At 40.8% G+C, this 26,841-nt stretch overlaps 1 protein-coding gene across 1 annotated transcript in view; it reads right to left on the bottom strand.

Moving 5' to 3' along the window:
* LOC126248095 (dnaJ homolog subfamily C member 2) overlaps window positions 1–23,635 on the bottom strand; it is a 212,277-nt gene extending 188,642 nt beyond the window's left edge. Inside the window, exons 1-2 of the mRNA XM_049948761.1 lie at window positions 23,130–23,635; window positions 1,758–1,954 (exon numbers count right to left, since the gene is read on the bottom strand). Of these exons, the coding sequence (XP_049804718.1) occupies window positions 1,758–1,954; window positions 23,130–23,193 (261 nt within the window). The 5' untranslated portion in view covers window positions 23,194–23,635. The remainder of the gene's footprint in view (window positions 1–1,757; window positions 1,955–23,129) is intronic.
* Window positions 23,636–26,841: the final 3,206 nt, after the last annotated feature.

The following is a 26,841-nucleotide window of genomic DNA, read 5'->3' as shown; positions in this document are numbered from 1 at the left end:
AAACACTAAGTGCCTATAACATACAACATAATGAATAATTTTAAATTTAATTCATTGGCGTGACACAGAAAACAGTATTGGCCAAGGAATAAACAACCAGGTTATTATGAGAATGAAAATATACAAGGAACAGATAAATAACACATCAAAATATATACGAGGTATAAAAGTAAGTACACAAGGGATAGATATATAACACATCAAAATACATATGAGGTGTGATAAAAAAGCAATGGGAAGTTTTGTGTTTCATGGGGCTTACCAATCCGATTTAAAAAAAAAAATTATTATCTTGTTGGTATGCATGTTCCTGATGTATGTTTGCATTTTCAGCTGTTCTGAATATTTAGTTTATTGTTGACAGTCGAAAAGATTACTCTTGTTTTTGAACGCTTGGCAAATTTTTACTTCTGAAAAAGATGGATCAAACAATTTGCTTTAAATTTTGCTTGAAAAATGGAATAAAGTGCACCACCACATTTGAAATGTTGACTATGGTTTTTGGCAAATCTACTATGAGTAAGACAAGAGTGTATGAGTGGTATAAATATTTCAAACAGAGTCGAGAAGACACTGAAGAGATGACCACCCCAGATATCCTAGCGTATCAATTACTCATGGCATGGAAGAAGTAGAGAAAATGGTTCTGGAAAATTGCTGAATCACCATCACAGAGGTTGCTGGTGATGACACAATATCCTTTGGCTCATGCCGAGCAATTTTTTCAGATATTTTGGGCACAGAACATGTAGCAGCAAAGTTAGTTTCGAAATGGTTGAATTTTGGCCAAATACGATGTCGTGTACACATTGCTCAGGGATTGCTGAATGAAGTTGACAGTGACCCAGAACTTCTAAAGAAGTTTGTAACAGGTGACGAAACACAAGTGTCTGGGTGTGACATTGAAACCAAGGCCCAACAGTCCCAACAGATACTGCCTGAAGAGCCAAGATTGAAAAAAAATTCGACATGTTCAATTACATGTGGAGATTCTTCTCACTGTTTTCTGTGATTACTATGGGATAGTGCATCACAAGTTCCTGCCTTACAGTTGTGTGATCAATATAAGGAAAACCACTTCAAAGTTATGTCCCATTTGCATGAAGGAATCCTAAGAAAATGACCAGAATTGTGGCAAAACGACTCGTGAAAACTGCATCATGATAATGTTCCCACTCACACTCAATGCTTGTTCACGATATTTTGGCAAAACACAAAACCGTTATGTTGCCTCAGCCACCGTATATGCGAGATATGGCCCTCTGTAGCTTCTTTCCATTCCTGAGGCTGAAGAGAACCACGAAAGGACTTCATTTTTCCACCATTGATGAGATAAACACGGAACTACAGAAGGACCTGAATACCATAATGAAAAGTGAGTTCCAGAAATGCTTCCAAGAGTGGAAAAAGCACTGGCAAAAGTATATTATATCTGAGGAGGATTACTTTGAAGGGGACATAGCTGATGATGATGAATAAATAAATATTCTCTAAGGAACAAATACCCGTGGACAGTCCCCATTTTTAGATGGCTACACAGCAGAGCCAACAACAATAGTTGTTGATACCTATCTTCCAACACTACTTATGTTAAGGCTACTGAGATGCCAAATGGGAGCTTAAGTACTAGTACATGATAAAAATTTGTACCAATTTTGATGTAATACTTCAACACATCTTTCAATACTTCGATCAAGTGATTGTAATATCTGGTAATCATATATTCCAAAAATCAACATTAAAATTTTGGCACTAACCTTCCATTCCTTCGGATCTAATGTTCTAAGTAAAGTCACATCATCAGGATCAAATAATTTTGCATTTGGACTATCATCTTCATCATCTCTTTCTTCAGTGGCTGCACCAGTAAGGGCACTTGTGGCATCTATCAGCTTCCCTTGAATATGAGCCAGAAACCATGGGCCAACACACTGAACACTCCGTCTTGATAAAGCTGAATAAAAAAATAATAAAATAATAATAATAATAATAATAATAATAATAATTTAATTTTTTACTCTACATTTACACTTATCACTCCGTTAACAATGTGTCATTATTAACGAGAATTATGTCCCTGCAAACCAGAACAGTACATAAAATAAATGTTAGATAGGGTGAGTCACTAACTATTGTCACCAAGAATAACTCCAAAAGTACGATAGGAGCTGAAAAGTGCAACAAAAGTTGCGTGGGACAACGGGGGCCTTAATATGACGTTGGCTTTTTGTTGCTAGGTGGGGTCGCTTCAGATATATGAAGGTCAACTTTTTTTTTTTTTTTTTAACAGGATGCTATAGTTTGGTATTTATTTCCTGATAGCAGCTATCGAGACGAATCCAATAATGTGTAACAAGTAAGGTCTCTGAAGATCAACAAAGGTGGCACGAATGTCCATTTACAGAAGGTGTTAGAAATGATGACCATTGGAATCAATGCAGTGCTGCAATATTCTTATCATGGATTGAGTGGTATTCCTTATCACATCGGCATTTACCGGAGCACATGCTCTGACAAATCTCTCTCGCATAGCTTCAGGTGTAGTTGGAACATCTTTATAAACAATGTCTCTTATGAATCCCCACAAGAAAAAAATCCGGAGGCGTCGAGTCTGGCGAATGAGCCAGCCACTACACATCTCCTTCGCGTCCAATCCAACGAATTGGGAATTGTCTCTGCAAATCATTTCTAGTGATCAGTGAAAAATGTGCTGGACACCCATCGTGTTGATACCATATTCTGTTCCTTGTTCCGAAAGATATTTCTTCCAATAACAGACCTAATGTTTCTTGCAGGAATGTGGTGTACTTCCTACCATTAAAATTTCCTTCGATGAAAGAAGGGCCTGCAATTCTGTCCTCCAGAATCCCACACAATACATACAACGATCACGGTTTACGGTGCACTACTTGCCGCAGCCAACATGGTTTTTCAGTTGCCCAATAATGCATGTTATGCAAATTAACATTTCCATGGTTCATGAGCATAGCCTCTTCAGTAAATAAAGTCAGATTAATAAATGTGTCATCCCTCTGAATCTGAAGTTGAGCCCATCGGCAGAATTCAATGTGACGAATACAATCCACACCAGTTAATTCATGGTGAAGACTGATATGGTAAGGATGATATTTATGACAATGCAGAACACAAACAACAGATTCTCTTGCCATTTGATGCGAACTAACACAAGGATCTCAAATCACAGTGGCAAGAGTACCAATTTCCATTTCCTCATTAGTAACTTTCCTTCGCCAGATACGTTTCCGATGCGTTAAAGATCCAGTTGTTCTCAATTTATCAGACACATATTTAAATGTAAAACGTGTAGGGTGAGTACATTGAGGATATCTTTCAGCATATATGTCTCTGGCTCGCTCTCACTGAATTTTGTTGGCATTCTCCGTAAATGAGAAGCATATCGACTTGTTCTACAAAGGAGTACATCATTCATATTCACTTGATTCGACAATACTAGTTTTACCATTCCTATTAGTGCTGTATTGCGAAACTGTCGAATAGTGTTTACATGTCAATGGCACATATGGATACGCCGTATTCGGCGAATATTTACTATTTGCACGATAAAAGAGAGAGAACTGTCAGAGCATGTGCTCTGATGAGTGTCAAAGTGGTAAGGAATACCACTCAATCCATGATAAGAAGATTGCAGCACTGCATTGATACCAGAGGTCATCACTTTGACCTTCAAAGACCTTACTGTTACACATCATTGGATTCGTCTCGATAGCCGCTATCAGAAAATAAGTAACAAACTATAGCATCCCATTAAAAAAAAAAAAAAAAAATTTGACCTTCACATCTCTGACTTGACGCCACCTATCAACAAAAAACCAACATCATAGTATGGCCCCCGTTATCCCATGCCACATTTGTCCCACAAACTTTTCAGCTACTATAATACTTTCAGAGTTATTCTACATGGCAATAGTTAGTGACTCACCCTGTATAAAGAAAGAGGAAATAAAAAGAAGGTGAGTGTCAGACAGTTTGAAACTGCTGTAGAATTGGGAAATAAATGGAAGTGTTGTACAAGGTTATGAAAATTACTGAGGAAAAGTATGGATGGGCCAAAGGCAACTGAAAGCGGAGATTGCGAAAGTATTACAATATGATACACAGCTTCAGTGTCTGTTCATGATTCAAGCTACTGCAATCCTCTGATAAAACCTGATTTGTGCTTCTTTCGACCTGTAAAATATTCTGAAACATGCATTCACACTCTACACGCAGGATCTATAGACCTTGTCAATGTGGCATGGTTTGTGTGCCTCTGCAATGCACATAACTGTACTGCAAGTGCTATCATAACGAGGTATCTGTGGAGAGGCCTGACAACCATGGTTCCTGAAGAGGGGCATCAGCCTTTTCAGTAGTTACAAGGGCAACATCATGATGGTGAGTTGGGGTGAGGCTGCTCAACATCATGGCCATCAGTGCCTGACAAAAAGTCAGCATGCCAATTTCATGGGTGGGAACGAAGGCTGTCTCCACATGCTGAGCAGTTTATAATGTATTAACGGCTGTCTCCCTTCCCCACCAATTCAGGGATGCGTCCTGACAGTTTACCACTCTTGCAACACTAGAATCGGTATCTGCGAGGATGGTGGGCAGATCTCCATCGAGACTGAGGGCTCCCCTAATATCAGTATATAGGACACATGTTGCCAAAATGTGCTGCACTGAAAGTGACACACCCTAAACTTAGGTTGTTCGCAGATGATGCTGTAATTTACAGTCTAGTAAGGTCATCCGAAGACCACTATCAGTTGCAAAGCGATTTAGAAAAGATTGCTATATGGTGTGGCAGGTGGCAGTTGACGCTAAATAACGAAAAGTGTGAGGTGATCCACATGAGTTCCAAAAGAAATCTGTTGGAATTCGATTACTCGATAAATAGTACAATTCTCAAAGCTGTCAATTCGACTGAGTACCTGGGTGTTAAAATTACGAACAACTACAGTTGGAAAGACCACATAGATAATATTGTGGGGAAGGCGAGCCAAAGGTTGCGTTTCATTGGCAGGACACTTAGAAGATGCAACAAGTCCACTGAAGAGATAGCTTACACTACACTCGTTCGTCCTCTGTTAGAATATTGCTGCGCGGTGTGGGATCCTTACCAGGTGGGATTGACGGAGGACATCGAAAGGGTGCAAAAAAGGGCAGCTCGTTTTGTATTATCACGTAGTAGGGGAGAGAGTGTGGCAGATATGATACGCGAGTTGGGATGGAAGTCACTAAAGCAAAGACTTTTTCGTCGCGGCGAGATCTATTTACGAAATTTCAGTCACCAACTTTCTCTTCCGAATGCGAAAATATTTTGTTGAGGCCAACCTACATAGGTAGGAATGATCATCAAAAGAAAATAAGAGAAATCAGAGTTCGAACAGAAAGGTTTAGGTGTTTGTTTTTCCCGCGCGCTGTTCGGGAGTGGAATGGTAGAGAGATAGTATGATTGTGGTTCGACGAACCCTCTGCCAAGCACTTAAATGTGAATTGCAGAGTAGTCATGTAGATGTAGATGTAGAGGAGGAAGCCTTGTTTTTAAGTGCTATGGCCGATGCACAGTCTGGTAGGCAGAACCTCCTTCCAGTGGCGAGGCTGATATGAAGTCAGTCATGCCTGTGTGGTCAATTTGAGTGACCACAGTTTGTTTTCTGTCACTAGCAACCATTCATTCTCCCACCAACACATGACACATCTGTCAGAAAATGAGATGATGGCATGCAACGGGATGGGACATTGATGGACAACACCATCCCAACGTGCTTCCTTGGCGACTTTGTCGGCCATGTCGTTTGATCTGCTTGGCACAGTGTTGGAGCTGCTGTAAGGAGTAATGGATGAGCTGAATCAGCTAGTCTACTGGATACATTTGGTGAAGTGCTTGTAATGCACTAATGGAGTCGGAACAGACAAGAAACCTTGTACAGTGATATCTGTGAATCCTTTCCAGTGCCATCAGAATGCCATAAAATTCTGCATCATAGTTTGTAAATTGTTTTGGAAAACACACTTTAAAAACGTTATCAGGAAAAGTAGCAGAACAATCAAAGCCATTCTCTTGCTGGGATCCATCTGTATAAACAGTGATAAAACTGTTGTACATACTTAAAATGGACAAAAACAAAGTTGTAAAATCATAATCGGGAGTACAAGTTTTCTTGTACTGTGTCAAGCTTAATATCACTTTGGGCCTCTGAAGACACCAAGGTGGCAATGTGTTCCATCCCTGGCTGTGTATTTTGATGTCTAATAGATCCAGATCCTTGAGACAGACAGTAGCATGCATCCCAAATGGCTTGCTTGCATGGGGCCGATTCCTGAATAGCTGTTCAAAGATAGGTTGGACCACTGCACTAAATGCCAATGACCGAGGTGACACCGGGATTTTCAGTGCCTGTAGAGCCAAAAGTATACATCGCCAAATCCAGAGTGGTGGTTCACCAGCCTCTGCACGCAAACACGAAACTTGTCTGGTCCGAATGGTTCCAGTCGATATCCGAATGTCCTCATGGTGGACAGTGTCTGACATCTTGAGATAGCAAGAACGGGCTGATCCATAGGCCACATTTCCATAATCTACAGGTGATTGAACAAATGGCCTACAAAACTGCAGGAGGTAGGACCTGTCAGCTGCCCATGTTTTTCCACTAAGGCATTTCAAAATATTCAATGACTAGAAGCCCTTTGTTAATAGGCCTTTCAGGTATGGGAGCCAAGTTAATTTCGAGTCAAATAATAAACCCAAAAAGCGCACAGTTTCTTGAAAACATAAAATATTGTCCCCCGTTGTGTGTACTGGTTGAATAAAACTTCAAAGAGCAAAGTTAAAATTGACATATGTAGTCTTCTCTGGTGAGAACCGAAAACCAGTTGTCCTGGCCCAGGTTTCCAGCATCCTAATGGTCAGCTGTAGCTGTCTCATCATCGTTGTAAGATCAGAGAAAGTACAGAAGATTGCAAAGTCATCTACACACAAAGAGCATTTGACAGGGCTCCTGACTACAGAGGAAAAGACATTTATAGCAATGGCAAACAATGTGACACTGAGAACACTGCCTTGGGGAACCCCATTCTCTTAATCGTAGCAATCAGACAAGGCATCGCCAATGCAATATTGAAAATGCTGGTCCTCGAGAAAGGACTGGATAAGAAGTGGCATACGTCCACGTCGTCCCCATTCATGAAGTTGGCGAAGAATATTGTACCTCCAAGTAGTGTTATATGCTTTTTCAAGGTCAAAAAAAACACAAATCAAATGGTTTTGGCATAAGGAGGTCTCCTGTATTGCCATCTCTAGTAGAATTAAGTTGTCAAGCATGGAATGATAGTGCCTGAAACTGCACTGGGAGCAATTCAGGTGATCTCTGGCTTCGAGCAGCTAGATAAGGCAGCAGTTGAACACGCGTTCAAGAGTCTTACCTACACAACTGGTAAGGGCTACACTCCAGTAACTTCTAGGAGCGCTATGGTTCTTGCCTGGTTTCCAGAATGGAATTAATATTGACTCTTTCTAAGTCGTAGGGTACTGTTCATAAAACCAGATCTGATTGAAGCAAGAGAGGAGCTGTCCTTTCGCTTCAGGGCACAGATGACGAAGCATGGCATAATGTATTTCATCATGTCCTGCAGCAGTGTCTCTGACTGCAGACAAAGCTGATTCCAGTTCCCACACTGAAAACACAAGGTTGTAGACTTCCTCATCTCCACAGTCCTATGGAGCACCTGAAAAGCAGGAGCTTGTCTAGATGATGCAGTGACAGTAAAAAAGTGTTCAGCTAAAACCTGAGCCATGTCTTCTGGTGTGTCCACCAAGACCCCATTACTTGAGAAGGCCGTAAGGGGACATTGACTACCCTTGCCTGAAATCCACCTTATTGAGTGCCAAACTTGTGCACTGGAAGTGGACCAATTAATGGAAGTTGTGAATTGCTTCCAGGAATCCCTCTTCCATGTTTATCACTTGCCTTGCATGTGCTCTCACAGATCTGATGGCATGAAGGCCTTCTGTAGTTGGATGGTGTCTGGATTTCTGCAGAGCTGTTCGTCTGGCCCTGATTGCCAATCAACAGTCATCATTCCACCAAGGTACAGTGCGAAAGGCTGGGGGGTAATTCTCCGACATAGAGGCTCGAGCAAAGTGCTGTGCAATCGCGGTTGTGTCGGTAGATAACATGCCATTTATGGTAACACTGGGAACACCTGTTGGGGTCTGGTACCCAAAAGCACATTTGCTCTTTGCCCAGACTTGGGAAGGTGACGAATGGCACCAAATGGTAGAGGTGTATCTCTCCCAACACTCTTGCTTCCGTCATTTGATGAGGTGGCAAATACAGGCATGGAGCCATTTAAAGGCTATGAGGTGCTCCAGGGAAGGGTGCCGCTTATGCCGCTGCAGAGCTCTCCAATGCTCCTTAATTGCTTCAGCGACTTCCGACGACCACCAAGGGACTGCCTTGCTCCGGGGGCGCCCTAAAGAGCGAGGGATCGCGTTTTCTGCTGCAGAAACAATTGTTGTAGTCACCTGCTCAACCATCACATCGATGTTACCATGTGGGGGATATTCAATGGTGACAGCAGAGGTGAAAGTTTCCCAGTCCGCCTTGTTTAAAGCCCATCTGGGCAGGCATCCGTGGGTCTGACGCTGGGGCAGTGACAGGAAGATGGGGAAGTGGTCACTACCACACAGGTCATCATGTGCTCTCCAGTGGATAGATGGGAAAAGTCCTGGGCTGCAAACTGATAAATCAATGGCTGAGTAACTACCATGAGCCACACTGAAATGTGTGGCGGCCCCAGTATTTAAGTGGCAGAGGTCAAACTGAGACAGTAAAGTTTCGACATCTCTGCCTCGACCAGTAAGTACAGTGCCACCCCACAAGGGGTTATGGGCATTAAAATCTCCCAAAAGCAGGAAAGGTTTAGGGAGTTGATCAATCAGTACAGCTACTACACTCGGGATACTGCACCATCTGGAGGAAGATATACATTGCAGACAGTTATTTCCTACATCATCCTTATTCTGACAGCCACAGCTTCAAGAGGGGTTTGAAGGGGCACAGTTTCACTACAGACTAAGTTTAGGACATAAATACAAACTACACCTGACACTCGATTATAGTCGCTACAGTTCCTGTAATATCCCTTATAGCCACGAAGGGCAGGGGTCTGCATTGCCGAGGGCAATGCAGATAGCAGGTGTAAGGCTTAACAGTTGCCATAGCTCAGCCAGGCAGTGGGAAAAACTGCCGCAATTCCATTGGAGGATGACGTCATCGTGAGACAGGGAAGGCATGGAACACTCAATGAGGTAGTTTATGCCTCAGAGTCACCTGCTGCCACCGCATTATTGCCTGAGCAGTCAATATCCATTGTGTCTGAGGATCTGGCGAGATCTAGGACCCCTGCGGATGCCAAAATCTCCACCCCATTATCAGACGCAGAGCTTGTAGGTAGCAGTGGTGTGGGTGCCACTACAACTTCCTTGGTCTTAGGGGTATTCTTTGTGGATTTCTTTCGCTGCTCCTTGAGTTTCCCTGGCTGGGAGGACTTCACTGGCTCAGGCTCCGGGACTGAGGATGAGCATGAAGCCCTACAACCAGCTGCTTTTGGGCTCTTCAGCCACTGACGGGTGTCATCTTTCCCACTAGCAGAAACCTGGGAAGGGAGTGACCCAAGGGACCCCTTGCTAGTGAGAGGAGCCGAAGAAGACTCACGCTTCTCCGGCTTAGAAGTGGGGACAGACGTTCCTGATGGTTGGGGGGAGTGTTGCTCCTGAAGTAGGTGGTGCAGGAGCAACATGGATGGAAATGCCCCCCACCATCAAGAGGGCAGGTGTAGTCTTCCGGCTCTGAGATGTGACTGGGTTTGGCGGAGCTGATGGTGCCAGAACTGTTGTAGTGGTGGCGTAAGATGATGTCATATGTACAGGATGTAGGCATTCAAATTTTCTCTAAGCCTCAGTGTAGGTCAGTCGGTCCAGGGTCTTGTGCTCCATGATTTTCCTTTCTTTCCGGAGAATCCTGCAGTCTGGCGAGCAAGGCAAATGGTGCTCTCCGCAGTTGACACAGATGGGAGGCACGGCACATGGAGTATTGGGATGTGATTGGCGTCCGCAATCTCGACATGTATCGCTGGAAGTACAGCGGGAAGACATACGGCCAAACTTCCAGCACTTAAGGCACCTCATTGGGGGAGGGATACAGGGTTTTACATCGCAGCAGTAGACCATCACTTTGACCTTTTTGGGCAATGCATCACCCTTGAAGGCCAAGATGAAGGCACCGGTGGCAACCTGATTATCCCTCGGACCCCAGTGGACACGCTGGATGAAATGTACACCTCGCCGCTCTAAATTGGCACATAGCTCATCGTCAGACTACAAAAGAAGGTCCTTGTGAAATACGATACCCTGGACCATATTTAAGCTCTTATGGGGCGTGATGATTACAGAAACATCCCCCAGCTTGTCACAAGCAGGTAACGCCCATGACTGGGCAGAGGATGCCGTTTTGATCAAGACTGACCCAGATCTCATTTTGGACAAGCCCTCCACCTCCCCAAACTTGTCCTCTAAATGCTCACCAAAAAACTGACTCTTTGCTGGCATGAAAGATTCTCCATCACCTCTCAAACATACAAGGTACCGGGGCGAATAAGATCCGCTGCCATCCTTAGCCTGACGTTCCTCCCATGGTGAGTCCAAGAGAGGGTAACGATTTGGTGTCTTACTTCTGTGCATTGAATTGAGCTTTTGAACACTTAGCGACTGCTGGTGTTTCACCATCAGCAAGAGATGATGGACTACGCTTCATCGTGTGTCATCCACCCTGATGCCATCCACTCTGACCAGGGGCCCTCCCTACGGGCGCCACCCAGCCACAGCAAAGGTCACCTGGCAGGATGGCCATTGCCGGGAGTCCCGATGCCCCAGGGGATGGCCATCTACCCCTTGGCATACGTGGGGAGTTAATGGCGCAGGCATCAGCAGAGCGATCCCTGTGTGGTCAGGGGGCTACAACCAACAGGGTACGTGGCAACAGGGTACGTGGCAGCCCCACCACAATGGACTGGCTACCATGCTGGATATCAGGTGCAAAAAAGTCCATGGTCATCGTCAACGCAGAAAGCAACACTGCATAGTGCATGGTGGAAAATGAACCCAGGAAGGTGTCCTCGCCCAAGAGATGGAGAATTGGTGGGACTGCAATGCAACGATGAGAAAGTGGGGCAAAGATCTCAATGCACGAGGGTCACAATGCACCATGTAAGGCGCCCTTCCCCAATTGGCTCACTTTTCAGGAAAATTTTGAAGAATGGAGGCCAAACCCTACAGGGGACCATCACAAAGGCCGAAACATGTGAAACTCCTTTTAGTCACCTCTTACGACAGGCAGGAATACCTCGGACCTATCCTTACCCCCAGACCCAAAGGGTGAAGGAGATTTATGAATACCAAGAGCTCACATGGCAAACTAAGAAGGGAATGCTGAAAGGAATAGGGATATCAGGAGAAAAGAACTTTAAGGCAATGATCTAGAAGAGGATGAGGAAGCTGATATAAAGATATGATGGGAGATAGGGAACTGTGAGAAGAATTACTGAGATCCTTGGAAGAACAACCTTTGACAAAATTAATCTACCTGGTATGCAAGCTACACAAGTCAAACAAAATAGCCCCAGACTTCAAGAAGAATGCAATCTTTCCAAGTACAAACAAGGAAGGTAATGAGAGATGTGAATATTACTGAATGATCACTTTAAAAATAAGGTGCGTTTGTAAAATACTGACACAAATTATTTACGGAAGATTGAAAAAACTGTTAAAAGCTGACCTCATGGAAGATAAGTTTGGGTTTCATATAAATTTAAGAATGCATGAGGGAATAGTGACATTACAATTTATCTTAGAAGGCACACAGAAAAAGCAAACCTACATTAATAGCGTTTGTAGATTTACAAAAAGCTTTTGACAATGCTGAGTGGAAAAAATTCTTTGAAATTATAGAGTTAGCAGGGTTAAAACAGAGGGGGCGAAAGGCTTTTTACAACTTGTAGACTAAATTTAGAAACTGCAGCTAATATAAATGTTTATGTTAAGGAGTCTATTCTGAAGGTATTTGTTTGGAGTGTAGCCAGGTACAAAAGTCATTCATGGATGAAAAATAGTCAAGACAAGGAGAGAACAGAAGCATTGAAATCTGATGATATAGGAGGATGCTGGAGATTAGATGGGTAGATTGAATAACAGATGAGGAGGCACTAAACTGAACTGGGGAGAAAAGATATTTCTACAATAACTCAACTAAATTGTGGCACAACTTGACTAAACAAAGGAATTTGCTGACAAGACACACCATGAGGCATCAAGAAACCACCGATTTGGTAGTGGAAGGAAGGGGGAGGGGTAAAAGTCGTACAGGGAGACCAATGTTTGAATGGATGTAGGTTACATACTTGCATAGCACAGAGATCTGCTTCAAACCAGTCATCAGACTAACAACAACAACAACAACAACAAAACTGAGTAGCAAGTAGTACCTTCTACCACTGGTATTCATTTCATCTTTTGCTGTACTCACAAATGGAGTGAGGGGAAAATGGTTAGCTGTATACTTCTGTACAAGCACTGAGCTCTTTCAGTTTGTCTTAAGTGAGATGTATGTTGGAGACAGTAGAGTACTTCTGCAGCCTGTCACAAACTCTAATTCTCTAAACTTCCTCAAAAGTGTTTTGCAAAAGAAAGTCATCTTTATTCCTCTTATTACTATTTAAATTCAAAGAGTATTTGAGTAAAACACTTTTACTAATGAAACATGCCAGCAATCTTATATGATGCCAATTCTGAACTCACAAATATACACGTAAAGTACAAAATCATAAATTTGCTTCTTTTTCAATGCTCTCTTTCCAAAAAAAATACCATGTAGTCTAAATTTATTGTATTAACTAGAGTGCTATATAAATATCCCATAAAGCATCATTTTTAGCATCAAGGTAGTATACATTTCAAAGTGTTGTCATTGAAATGGCCAATTTATTCAGTTTGATTGTTTGCTGCAATCACTGTGTGACAGAAGAGCTCACTGTCAATATTATCCCACTAGTACATCTGACAAAATGTAAAGTAAATATAGCTTCGTGTAGACCTACCTTTCTACAAAAAAAAAAAATGGCTCTGAGCACTATGGGACTTAACATCTATGGTCATCAGTCCCCACCTTTCTACAGTGAAAGCTACAAGAGATAAAAGTGTTGGTGAAAACCAGTCCTCAAATTAATGGAAAAATTTGTTGTACAGGAGAACAGTAAGTGCAGGAATAAAAATTTTGTTAAGAACCAATGGATATTGCTAAGTGGAGGCACATCTGTCGCCTACGTGATGGTGTCGTAACTCAATGCCAACACAGGGGGGCACAAAGTAGAGTAAGCTATGAGCACATTTCATCAGACTATGTGACAGGAAAGCCAAGAAGACTGATTTGGCACTTCGGCAACAGTGCAGAACAGACAGAACATGCTACTGTAATGAGGCTAACTGTATTAACTTCACTTAGAGATGTCATAAGAGCACATTTCAGGATGTGAATTTTGCATAAAAGAATACTCTAAAACACTGAAGTTAAACACTATAGCAACCGAGATAGCTGATGGGCTGAGAAAACGAGTGTCCATCCCATCACAAGTGTGTGGCGGATCACGTCATCAGCTGCTATAAAAGCTCTACCCTCTTCATGCTCATTCTCAGAGTGAGCCTCTGGCTGTGGAGAGGACTTTTGATCTGCAAGCCACAGTCCTGGAGGTCACAACAGTCACTGACTGGGGGTGGGGGGGCCAAGCCGACCTTCTGTGGATGAAGAACCAATCTACCTGTCTGCAAGCTATTTAACTTATGTGCTGGGCACCTGTGTTACAGCTACTGGGGCAGTAGAAGTACCGTCTTACCAGTTGTACGCTATGACCACCAATTGTTTTGGGCTATACTTGATGTTGCTGCTGGTCTTCCACCTGCACGCCATCTCGACAATCGACAACAGGGGCATGCATATTTCTGGGGCCGAGCCTAAGCACAGCTTCACTCGCTGATGGCAGTGAGGTTGTGAAAGATCTCCATAGCCACACCAGGCTGAGGAGGCACACGGCTGCCGCAACCTACAGCAGTGGAACCATAGCACTGACCACAGGCAATGCAGGACCTGTGTGCAGCAACTTCCTCGCTGGGCAGTGACATGCTACCTCACACTTTCAAGTAGTGCAGACTCAGCATGATCACTGCTAGGCACTTTCAGGAAGAAGACGGAGTGACTATAAAACTCTCATCAGTAAATGATTATTACCTGAATGACATTTCATTAGTGCCCCTGTGCTCTACAGGGCCACTCAGCCCCCCTTCTTCTCTCGACCTCCTGACAAAATACGTGAGCCCAGCTCGGGTCACAGCAAATTAGAAAGCTAAAATTACCCACAAATCAAGACTTCTTGGATCCATAATCGTAGTTTGACTGATCAACTTCAGGCATACTTATTTTGCACAGTTGCTCATGTTCTGTACATGTAAAATAATGCAAATGACACTAAAAACAAGGTCAAAGGATGTCAAAGTAACTGACTGATCAATTATTATTATTGTTATTATAATTATTATAATCATCAGCAGCAGCTTAACAAGCTAAAAAAGCTCTTCGCTGCTGATGTCTCAATGTTTTACGATGTACTTCTATCTTGGAATTTAATTTTCCAATCCATCTCATCTAATATTTTTCATATTTTCTCTGATGTAGAAGTAGCATAGTCTTAGCCTTCCAAGGGGTCTTCTTCCTTGAGACTGTTCTGTACATACTTGATAAATTTTCCTTTCTTCCGGAGTTTGCCCAGCGTGTGTCCAACACAACAAAGTCTCCCAGCTTTGATTTTGGATACAATGTCTGGTTCTCCTAACAGAAATGGCTCTGAGTACTATGGGACTTAACATCTGTGGTCATCAGTCCCCTAGAACTTAGAACTACTTAAACCTAACTAACCTAAGGACATCACACACATCCATGCCCGAGGCAGGATTCGAACCTGCGACCGTAGCGATCACGCGGTTCCAGACTGAAGCGCCTTTAACCGCACGGCCACACCGGCCGGCTCTCCTAACAGATCATATACTTTTTTGTTTGTTGAGATTCTGCATTCTACTGTGTCTTATTATTGAATTCTGCCAAATATCTTCCTCAAAATTTTGATCTACATGTCCATCTTACTCTGCAAAGCACCTAATGGCGTGTGGCTGAGGGTACTTCTGGTACCACTGACTAATCTCTCTACACTGTTCCACTCATGAATGGCACATGGCAAGAACGATTCTTGGTTAACGTCTGTATTAGCTCTAATTTCTCGAATTTTCTCATTGTGGTCATTTCGTGAGACGTATGTGGAAGAAGGTAATATGGTGTCCAATTCTTCCTGGAAAATGTTCTCTCAAAATTTCAATAGTAAACCTCATAGCGATGCACAACGCCTCTCTTAAAATGTCTGACAATGGAGGTTTTGCAGCATCTCCATAAGGCTCTTGCATTGACCATACAATCCCATGACGAAACATGCCACTGTTCACTGGATCTTCTCTCTCTCTTGTGTCAGTCCTGCCTGATAAGAATCCCAGACAGACGAGCAATACCCTAGAATTGGTAGAACAAGCGCATTGTATGCCAATTCCGTCATCGATAAGTTACATTTCCTTAAGATTCTTCCTCTGAATCTCAGTTTGACATCTGCTTTTCCTATTTGCTTTATGGTCATTCCATGGATAGTTACTTCCAGATTTTTATGGTATAAACTGTTTCCAGAAATTTGTCATCAACAATATAGTTGTGCAGCACTGGATTTCATTTCATATGTGTGTACATGTATGTACAATATGTTACATTTATTTACGTTCAGGGTCAACTGCCAAAGCCTGCACCATTCATCAATCTCGGGTCCACTACTGTTCCTCACACATGTACACAGTCTTCTGTCTAATATACAACAAACAGAATCAGCTCTACTTGCAAATTACACTAGTATTGTAACTGAACAGAAGAAAAGGAAGAAATTATAAACAGCATTCTTAAAAGTTGGTTTTCTGTGAATGGTCTCACTCTGAATTTTAAGAAGATAGAACATACTCTGTTCTCAACATCTAAGGATACTACACCAATGATAAGCGTTAACACATGGTGAGGAAATAATAAATAGGGTGGAAACTTCAAAAATTTTAGGTTTCCATATCAATGAGAATTTAAACTCGAAAAAGAGCATTTTGAAACTCCTAAAACAACTTAGTTCGGCCACATTTGCACTTAGAATCATTGAAAATCTTGGGGAGAGGCAAATAGTTGACATATATTCATGCAATAATGTCAAATGGAATAATGTTTTGGGGTAATTCATCTTTAACAAAGAAAGTCTTCATAGCTAAAAACTGTGCTGTAAGAATAATGTGGAGCTGGCCCATTATCATCTTGTAGACATCTGTAAGCATTTGAGCACTCTCACTACTAGTTCACAGTATAGTTATTCCCTCATGAAGTTTGTTGTAAATAATTCACCACATGCAGCTCAAAAGGAACAATTATGTAATTAATTGCAACACCAACAGGATAAATGACATTCATTACTCCACATTAAGGTTGTCTTTGACATGAAAAAGGGTGCAGAATGCTGCAACTAAATTTTTTTATCACTTACTAGGGGATATAAAATGTCTGACAGACATGAAAGTAAAATTTGAAAAGAAAATGAAAAAGTTTCTCCTTGACAGTTCCTCCTATTCCATAGACGAATTTCTGCTATTGTAATGTGTAAAAGGTGATGGGTAGGACTTACATTTTTTCAGACTTTATAAAATATTCAGTATGTAGCCATATTTACAAATTAATGTGTGACATGAATGTAAAATCTATGTCTACATAGATATTCAGCAAACCACCGTACGGTTTGTGGTGGAGGGTACCCTGTACCACTATTTGTCATTTCCTTTCCTGTTCCACTCGCAAATAGAGTGAGGGACAAATGAGTTTCTATATGCCTCTGTATGAGCCCCAATTTCTCATATCTTATCTTCATGATCCGTACGCGCAATGCATGTTGATGGCAAAAGAATCATTCGCTAGTCAGCTTCAAATGCCGTTTCTTTAAAGTTTCTCAATAGTGTTTCATGAAAGAAACATCACCTGCCCTCCAGGGATTCCCACTTGAGTTTCCAAAGCATCTCTGAAACACTTGTGTGTTCTTTGAACCTACCAGTAACAAACCTAGCAGCCCACCTCTGAATTCCTTCGATGTCTTCCTTCAATCTGACCTGGTTCGGATCCCAAACACTTGAGCAGCACTCAAGAATAGGTCACACCAATGCCCTATATGCAGTCTCCTTTACAGGTTAGCCACTTGTTTCTAAAATTATCCCAATAAACTGAAGTTGACCATTTGCCTTCCCTATCACAGTTCTCACGTGCTCGTTCCACCTTTGCAACACTATGCCCAGATATTTAAATGACTTAACTGTGTCAAGCAGGACACTAGTAATACTGTATTCGAACATTACAGGTTTCATTTTCCTACTCACCCGCATGAACTTACATTTTTCCACATTTAGGGCTAGCTGCCATTCATCACACCGACTGGAAATTTTGTCTTAGTTGTCTTGTATCTTCATACAGTCACTCAACTCTGACACCTTACCATACAGGATGGTATCATCAGCAAACAACCACAGGTTGCTGCCCACCCTGTCCACCAAATCATTTATGTATATAATGAACAGCAGCAGTCCTCTCTCATTTCCCTAGGGTACTACTGACGATACCCTTGCCTCTGATGGACACTCTGAACACTCGCTGTCGAGGACATCATACTGGGTTCTATTATTTAAGAAGTCTTTGAACCACTAACATATCTGTTAATTTATTCCATGTGCTCGTACCTTTGTTAACATCCAGCAATGCCAGGTATGCTTAATGTTGTCCACATGGGAGCCTGTACAATGGTCAAATGATTGTATGTTTGCACAATTCTCCTGTGTGAATGATTTCTTGAATGTGAAATTTCAAAATTCAGCATCCATTTGGCTATCTTCAACTCCCACTGGTCAACAAGGGACTGAGTGGAAGCCTTAGAAACACTCAGCAATTTTAAATAAGACCAGAATTTTCTCAGGTTCTCTGCCAGATCTTTTGCTAAGGTGTGGCAGTGGTAGTTGTTGCATGCTTCATGCATAGATCTTTTCTCAGACGCTTGAATCTCAACTAACTTTTGCTTGTCATCATGACTTGTTCCAAGTCATTAAAATTTATCATGCAAAATGATCCATGAAACATTACAGTAACTAACTAACTCAATACTCTGCAAATTGATACTGTCTTCTGGCATTGCTTCTTTCTTATAGACAACCGTGCCATCTGCGAACATTCTTAAAGAGCTTCCGATGCTGTCTACTAGATCCTTTACATGCACTGTAGACAGCAACGGTCCCATCACACTTCCTTGAGGTAGTCTGGAAATTACATTTACATCTGTCGATTTTGTTGTGTGGAATGGTATCAAATGCCTTCCTGGAGTTAAGGAACATGGCAACGACATACGTGCTGTTGTCTACAAAACTATGGTTCTCATTGAGAAACAGAGCGAGCTGTGTTTCGCACGATCTCTGTGGAATCCATATTGATTTTTATAGGAGACATTTTCGTTCTCCAAAAACATCATAATTCTTTAGCATAAAACACGTTATATTATTCTACAACAGATTGACATCAACGATATAGGCCTATAATTATGTGCATCTGTTCTATACCCCATCATGAAAATGGGAATAAGCAACCCTTTTTCCAATTGCTAGGTGCCCTTTTTTGTTCCCACGAACTACTGCTCTAGAAGGGGAGCACGTTCTTTTGCATAATCTTTGCAGAATCTTATAGATACTTCACCATCTAGTCCTGATACTTTCTACTGCTGAGCGACTGTAGCTGTTTTTCTATTCCATGGTTCGTTATCTCAATATCCGCCATTTCAGTGTTTGTATGATGACTAAATGGAGATGTTGTGTCACTATCTTCCATGGTGAAACAATTTTGGAAGACCGAATTCAGTATTTTGGGCTTTCTCTTGGTTTCAGTGCCAGTTTAGTCACCGAGTGGATGAACGGAGGATTTTGAACTGCTTCTGATTTTACGTAAGATCATAACCTCTTTAGGGTTTTTACTGAGATCGGGTAACAAAATTTTACTTTAATGTCATTGAATGCCTCTCTCCTTATGTTAATTTTTGCTTCATTCAGCTTTTGTTTGTCAGATAGTTTTGGCTTTTCTTGATTGTATGATGGAGCTTACTTTGTTTGTGTAGCAGTTTTCTGACACGGCTATTAAACAATGGTGGGTTTTTCCAATCCTTTAAGGCCTTGTTTGGAACATAGTTACCTAAGACTTGATGAATGTTTCTGAATTTTCTCCATTTGTGCTCCACATCTTCGCCCTCAGCACCAACTATTTGATGCTGACTACTCAGATACCCTGCCATTTGTATCTTGTCACTCTTGCTATGCAAAAATATCTTCCTACTTTTCTGAATATTTATTCCTTGTGAAACCTGTTGTCACAGTTGCCATCACAGGCTTATGATTACTGATACCTTCCTCTACTTTAACTGATTCGGTAAGTTCGGGTCTGTTTGTTGCTAGGTGGTCTAAGATGCTACCTTTACAAGGAGGTCCTTTCACGTATCTGCTCAAAGTAATTTTTGGACAACACATTAAGAATTATGTCACACGAATCCCTGTCTCGGGTACCAATTTTGATGGTATGACTCTCTCAATCTATAGGCCCTACCTGGCAAGCTGAACTCACCACCTATTACAATGGCATGATCAGTAAATTTATTAATGATAATCTGCAAATTCTCTCCAAAGCACTCTGCCAGTACAGCTTCTGATCCAGACAGTCTATGAAAGCACCCAATTACCACTTTTGATCGACCTTTGATGGACTTCACCCAGGTTAATTCACATTTGGAAACCATGAAAACCTAGCTAGATATTATCAAGGTCTTTACTGCAATAAAAGGCAACGGCCTTGCCGCAGTGGCTACACCGGTTCCCGTGAGATCACCGAAGTTAAGCGCTGTCGGGCGTGGCCGGCGCTTGGATGGGTCACCATCCCGCCGCCATGTGCTGTTGCCATTTTTCGGGGTGCACTCAGCCTCGTGATGCCAATTGAGGAGCTACTCGACCGATTAGTAGCGGCTTCGGTCAAAGACTACCGTCCTAACGGTCGGGAGTGCGGTGTGCTGACCACACGCCCCTCCTTATCCGCATCCTCCTCGGAAGATGACACGGCGGCCGGACGGTCCCGGAAGGGCCACTTGTGGCCTAAAGACGGAGCTTTTTTTTTTTTTTTTTTTTTTTACTGCAATAAATACGCTGCCACCACTAGTGACAAACCCTCCCTTATGATAAATATTCCAATATGATCTAGGGATTTTGTTGCTGTTTATCTGTGAGGATGAACATTCTCGAAGAACATTGTAGCTTTTGTAATTTCAATTTTGGCAGGCAATTCACTTCAGATACTTGGGGAATGGAAAGGGGGGGGGGTCCTCTAAGCTAAAAAAAACCCATGTGTACACCACATATACTCCAGTACCCTAGTGGCCAGTTTTTGCGTGGTGTAGTGCACACTTGACCTATTAAGGGAACCCTACAATTTTGTACCCGATGTCCTTTCAAAAATTCTTAATTTTGTTTCTCCCGATTTTGTTAATGTCCATGTCTTACAAGCATATGGCAGAACAGTTATGACAAAAGCTTTCTATATGTGAATCTTTAAATTTCTTGAAGAAAGTTTGCTTTTAATGCACCCAGTAAAGCATAATAATATCTACTGGCTTTCTGTACTCTACTATTTATTTCTTCTCATCTGTAGTTAGTAAGATTCCAAGACCAGTGCACTGAGTCACTGTTTCGATTTTCTCTGCAGCAAGCTTGGAAGTATGATCTGCTATTGTTTGCCATGAGACAATGAAGTATTTGGTTTCACTGATTGACCAATGCTCTTTATAAACAATGAACATCCGTTTCAATTGGGTGCACATTATCTTAAGATTACATCATAAGCAGCATGTTAGAACAAACTACACTCAGTAACTACATGCTTATTTCCTTCACAATGTTCATTATACTGCAGTGTTATAACTCTATTTTCAATTAGTAATTTTGGTTTTTATTGTGTGTTTTCTTCAGTTCTTCTGCTTGCTACTTAAACGAGGGCACTGTTGAATGTTAAGGCCATATACAAGACCAGGCCTTGAAACCTGAGCCTGGTCTATTTCAGCACTGCCTTCCAAATAAGGCATAAATGTGGGGCTCATTAAATATCTCACAGTTTCTAATTACCACTAACTCTTATCCTTCTTATCTTTAAAGAGGTACTCTCACTAACTATATGGGGACTAGACGACATTGATAAAAGAATTGGTCTTCCATGGCACGAGGTTTGTTACTGGAATCTACTACTTCTAGTGAAGTATTTCCTGAGCTGAACATTCAAAACAGGTAAAAAAACATGCAATCAACTGGGGATCTAACCAAGCAATTGCCTTTTGTTGGCAGCGATATTCCAACTGGACCAGCCAGGCACTGAAATATGGCTCAAGGATCCACCTTTAACCCACAACTATAGCTCTTTCATTCATAACTCTAGATGGCTATAGATCTAAGTGCACGAATAACACCTCTTAGATAGAAGATATTAGAGTCGAGATTATTTTTACCATAGTCTTGGTATTTTTAATCAACTGAAATCCTTTACTCTTTGACAAGTATTCACAGTGTACCATCTTCATAGGGGCTGGAAACTGCCTTCATGAAAAGTGCTGTATCAAGCTATCAAAAGAATTATGGATGTGGAAATACCAGTTTTCATGGGCCCTACTCTTATGAACATATCTGTGAGGATCTTTCATATGATGTACTATCTTACATTATTCCACTACCGATTGTACATGGCTGGTAGCCAACTACTTGGCAACTGAAAGATTGTGCTGGACAGGGCTTTACATGCAACCTTTTCTATGGTAAGTCAGGTGTTCTTTATGAGCACTTTGATACATATCTTGCTGAAGGTGCAACAACTTAAAAGTGGCAATTTTGGTCTACCTTTTGTTGGCTGAAAGAAGCTACAAGTAAGATGATGTGCACCATCGCAAAGTCACAGAAAGATGTATCTGTGCCAAACTGAGTAATGCCTTGCAGAGCAAACGGTGAGTTTTTGAGAAAATAGCCCTTCTTTAGTCCCTCAGTCAGTAATAAATTTGAGGATTGCCTCAGAGAGCCCTTTTATTAGGAATCTGACAGTGAATCATCGAGCCTTCCAATGAATACAACCTGAGTGGAAATATTTCAGTAGCCTAGTCAGCGGCACGTAGCCAGTGAAACCATAATAGATGAAAGCCTTTGAACTTTGACTTTAGAGTTATCATTGACTTAAAATATGTTTACATGTGTGTTCCATGGCGGATTCTGAGACACACACTTTTCTGTCTTGAAACACCTCCTTATTTACGGTTATTTTTGAAATGGCAACACAACACATTTGTGATATGTGACTATACAGAACTTCAAACCTCTCCAAGTACAAGAAATAAATTTACTCTGACAGGATAATGCGGAGCTGATTTACAGCATCTTCCTCTTCGAATTTAGTAGTGTACAGTGGCAACGAGAACTGATCCATTTTTAGAATTTTATTCGCACCATGTTTTAACCAGAAGTAAAATTGGTTAAATAAATAAATAAAACAATATAACATGATTTGACCTGCTTCTATACTTTTAACGGGCACGTGTTTGGTGAGTATTTTCTCTCTGCTCCCAACTAAGAATCATCAATGTAATGAGGCAATACAACAATTACAAAATGACAATCGCTTTACACTTTTGAAACGATTCGCTATTCGTCTACCGTGCGAAATAAATATTTCACACTCAAGCAAGAACTCAGCTTCTTCCCCATCCTTCCACTCCCCCAAAAATAAAACAAATAAAATCAAGCATTATGAAGAAATGATATGAATATTTTGCGAACTCTTACTTACCGGTAATTGTTATTTGTCTCACATCAGCGGGAATGTCAGTCGAAACAAATGACGTATCTTCCATATTGATCACGAACAACAGGATCGTTAATACCCGTAATAAATCTCAACGAATACTGGCGTTTAAAAGTGAAAAGCGCGCTGAATTACGATGTACGTCGGCCTGAGTTTCAAGCTATTCTAATATTAATTTAAAGGTAAGGTACGTAACAAGGCACACGAATTGCTTCACTCGTTCCACTAAATCTTTCTCTGCATGTACGCATCAATATCAATCTACAGTATTTAGAGAGCACGAAGTACATGCTCGTTTCCAGTCAAAGAAGCTCACAGTACTATCACATATCGGCAAAAAGAAACGTTGCTATATTGATCACAGCCATAATTTGACTCAGTTGCACATAGAGACAACCAACAACATTCATTAAATACACTGTCGATGTACTGTAAACAATACCACGCTAATTCCCCTTATGCTCATTCTTACTTTCCCACTCACACACAAAGTTATGTTCAAAGATGCTAAACGCCAAACACGAAAATAATCCACACAAAATCCCACGCTGTCACAGAGCTTCACTCACACGTGGAAGATCTTTGACATTTTGAGTGAACGGGTAATATAAAAATTTCGAAAAGAATTTAGTACTGTACGTCTACAAATTCTTTGTGCAGACACTAATATCTGAGATTTTTGTTGCAGGCCCATGTTTAGCAAATATGAAACCCCAATTTAAAAATAAAATAATTTTTTATGGCGTCTTTTGAAAATGGAACAAAGCTGAATTTGAGTTGCGTTTGAATCTGGTATATTTGTATCTCCTGCTAACACTAGAAATTATAAATTCCAAAATACGCAGTCGTAACCTAATCTTTTTTATATATAAAAAAATTTCGAAAGTGGCGAGAAAAGTCACTTGAAAGAATTTGAAGAGCTGTTAATGAGGTAGCACATATTTTAAATGAGTCTTGGACAAATCATTGTTAAACTACAACAATTATTTATTTGTGATTTACCTTTGAGTTATACACCACACTACTATCATTTTAATCATATTTAGCATACCGTTCAGAACACAACTAGCATACAGCACACAGGTACATTCGGTAACTACAAACTGCAGATATTAAGGAAAGGTGATACAGCGAAATATGGCGTTTGGAGAATCATCTCTGTAGTATACTTACTGCCTCAATACATGTAAATTTTCGAATTTTTAAAGGGAATTATATGATGTAATTTACAATTATTCATTGGATATAACTAAAACTAAGTTTTCATTCTAGATATTTAGTGTTACATGTTTATTATTGGGGAGTTTCTGTTCAGAGAGTTAAGAGATGTCAGTTAGCTGTAGATGTAGAGAGGGCACAACACATTTTTAGCAATAAATTGAAAAGTAAGAATGTGAGCAGCCAGTACAGAAAAGAAAGTTTTGTTGTCAGGTCGTCCTTATGCTAGAGCTTTAGGCTAACATTTCCAGGGTGAACGGGGATCATAATTCCTGGTTACCATTTTCTTAAAACCTTGTGATTGGGCTAGGTCACAGACTATAGAGGATCAGTTTGTAAAGACTTCACCAAAGGAGACACCACAGTTAAGGCCAGTGTACACTAGCCATCATAGCATCATTAAATCCTGTCACTGTCATGTTAAAGTGTATTCACGCTGTCTGTAATATCACAGCACATCAAGTCAATTCATGTCACACGATCTCAACTGACATGACAGTCCAAATTGTTTCTTTGTGGGCATTTGGATCTTCTTCACAAGACGATTTTCAACTGCTTTTATGTAAGCAGCGCACATACACAACACAGTAGCTCATTTGTCCAAAACGACATTTGTAGCACTTACATGGTTTACAGCTTGCTGGGATGTGTTGTGTATTAGAGACAGAAGACAGAAGTGCAAAACAATGTAAAACAAGAGTTTGATTGCGAAAAATGCTATTTCTCGTACAGAAGGGAATTTCACGCACTATACAAGGAACTCGTGGAAGAGGAATTTGTAATTTATAAAATTTTAAGAAGTCAAAGCACCAGTTTTTTTCATTTGTTAGGTCACATTGCAGGCAGGATTGCTTAAAGAGAAGAGAGTGTTATGAGCTTCCACCATACCTCATGAAAAATTTATTTGTTTCAAGTTAAGCTTAGTTGACTGTCAAGTGCAAATATTTATGCACTAATCATATCTCCCCCAATACTTCCCATTCAATATTTATAGGTTTTCTTTCCATTTTGTATTTGGCTTTTAATAGTTCAAGTTGTGACAAAGCAGGTATGGCCCCCGCCATCCGACTAGATTAGATTAGATTAGATTAGATTAGATTTACTTTCATTCCAATTGATCCACAGTGAGGAGGCCCTCCAGGATGTAGACTATGTCAGAAAAACAATAATACACGAGAAATATTTACAACTAAAACAAATAAACTAATGTACCTTCCATAGGTCATTTCTTTTAGTGAACACTATATGAAAGAATCATTTTACAAACACTCATTTACTAAGATTGGATTAATGCTCTGAATTTAAAATTAAAAAAAAATGTTTTATTTATTTATAAGGTAATAAACATATAATAGAACTACAACAACATTTATTTTCAATGAACAAATTACTGCACTGAAATGGTGCAGAATTTAGATTGTACTTTATATATATCAGTTGGCTCTACTGAGAAATTCATCAATGGAGTAGAAGGAGTTGGCCACCAATAAATCCTTTAGGTTTCTCTTAAACTGAATTTCATTGGTTGTTAAGCTTTTTATGGTTGTTGGCAAGTTATTGAAAATGTGTGTTCCAGAATAAAGCACACCTTTTTGTACAAGAGTACGTGACTTTAAATCTTTGTGAAGATTATTCTTATTTCTAGTACTGATTCCATGAATTGAGCTGTTGGTTTGAAAAAGTGATATTAAGGAATAAATATATTGGGAAGCAGTAGTTAGTATCCCTAGTTCCCTAAACAGGCTTCTGCAGGATGTTCTTGAGTTCACACAACATATAACTTTTACTGCACGTTTTTGAGCCTGGAAAACTTTAGCTTGGCTTGATGAATTACCTCAAAAAATAATCCCATAAGGCATTATGGAATGGAAGTAAGCATAGTATGCCAGCTTTTTCATTTTTATATCCCCTATGTTTGACAGTTCGCATTGCAAGTAGAGATTCGTCAAGACACTTCTGCAGTTCTGTGGTGTGCTCCTCCCAGTTGACTTTATTATCAAGCTGTAATCCCAAGAATTTAACACTGTCCACTTATTCTATCTGTTTCTCATCGTATGTTAGGCATATACTCTTGGGACAGCCCTAACAAGTTCTGAACTGTGTGTAGTGTGTTTTTTCAAAGTTTAGTGACAAAGAATAGGCTAGGATCCAGTGATTAATGTCCACTAAGATTTTATTAGATGATCTTCCTAAAACTACACTTGATTTGCTATTTCTTGCAATGTTTGTATCAGTGGCAAACATAACAAACTTGGTTTCTGGCAATGTTACTGATGAAAGGTCATTGATATACACGAGAAAAAGTAAGGGCCCTAAGATGGAACCTTGAGGGACCCCACATGTAATTAGTTCCCAGTTGGAAGATGTCTGGTGGCGTAATACATGTCTCTTTCCGAATAACACCCTTTGTTTCCTGCCAGAGATGTAAGATTTGAACCATTCTGCAGCATTTCCTGTTTCACCATAATATTCTAATTTA

Source organism: Schistocerca nitens, chromosome 3 (genome assembly GCF_023898315.1).
Source record: "Schistocerca nitens isolate TAMUIC-IGC-003100 chromosome 3, iqSchNite1.1, whole genome shotgun sequence".
Taxonomy (NCBI): domain Eukaryota; kingdom Metazoa; phylum Arthropoda; class Insecta; order Orthoptera; family Acrididae; genus Schistocerca; species Schistocerca nitens.
Note: the sequence above shows the minus strand (reverse complement) of the source record. Positions and strands in the feature narration are given on the sequence as shown.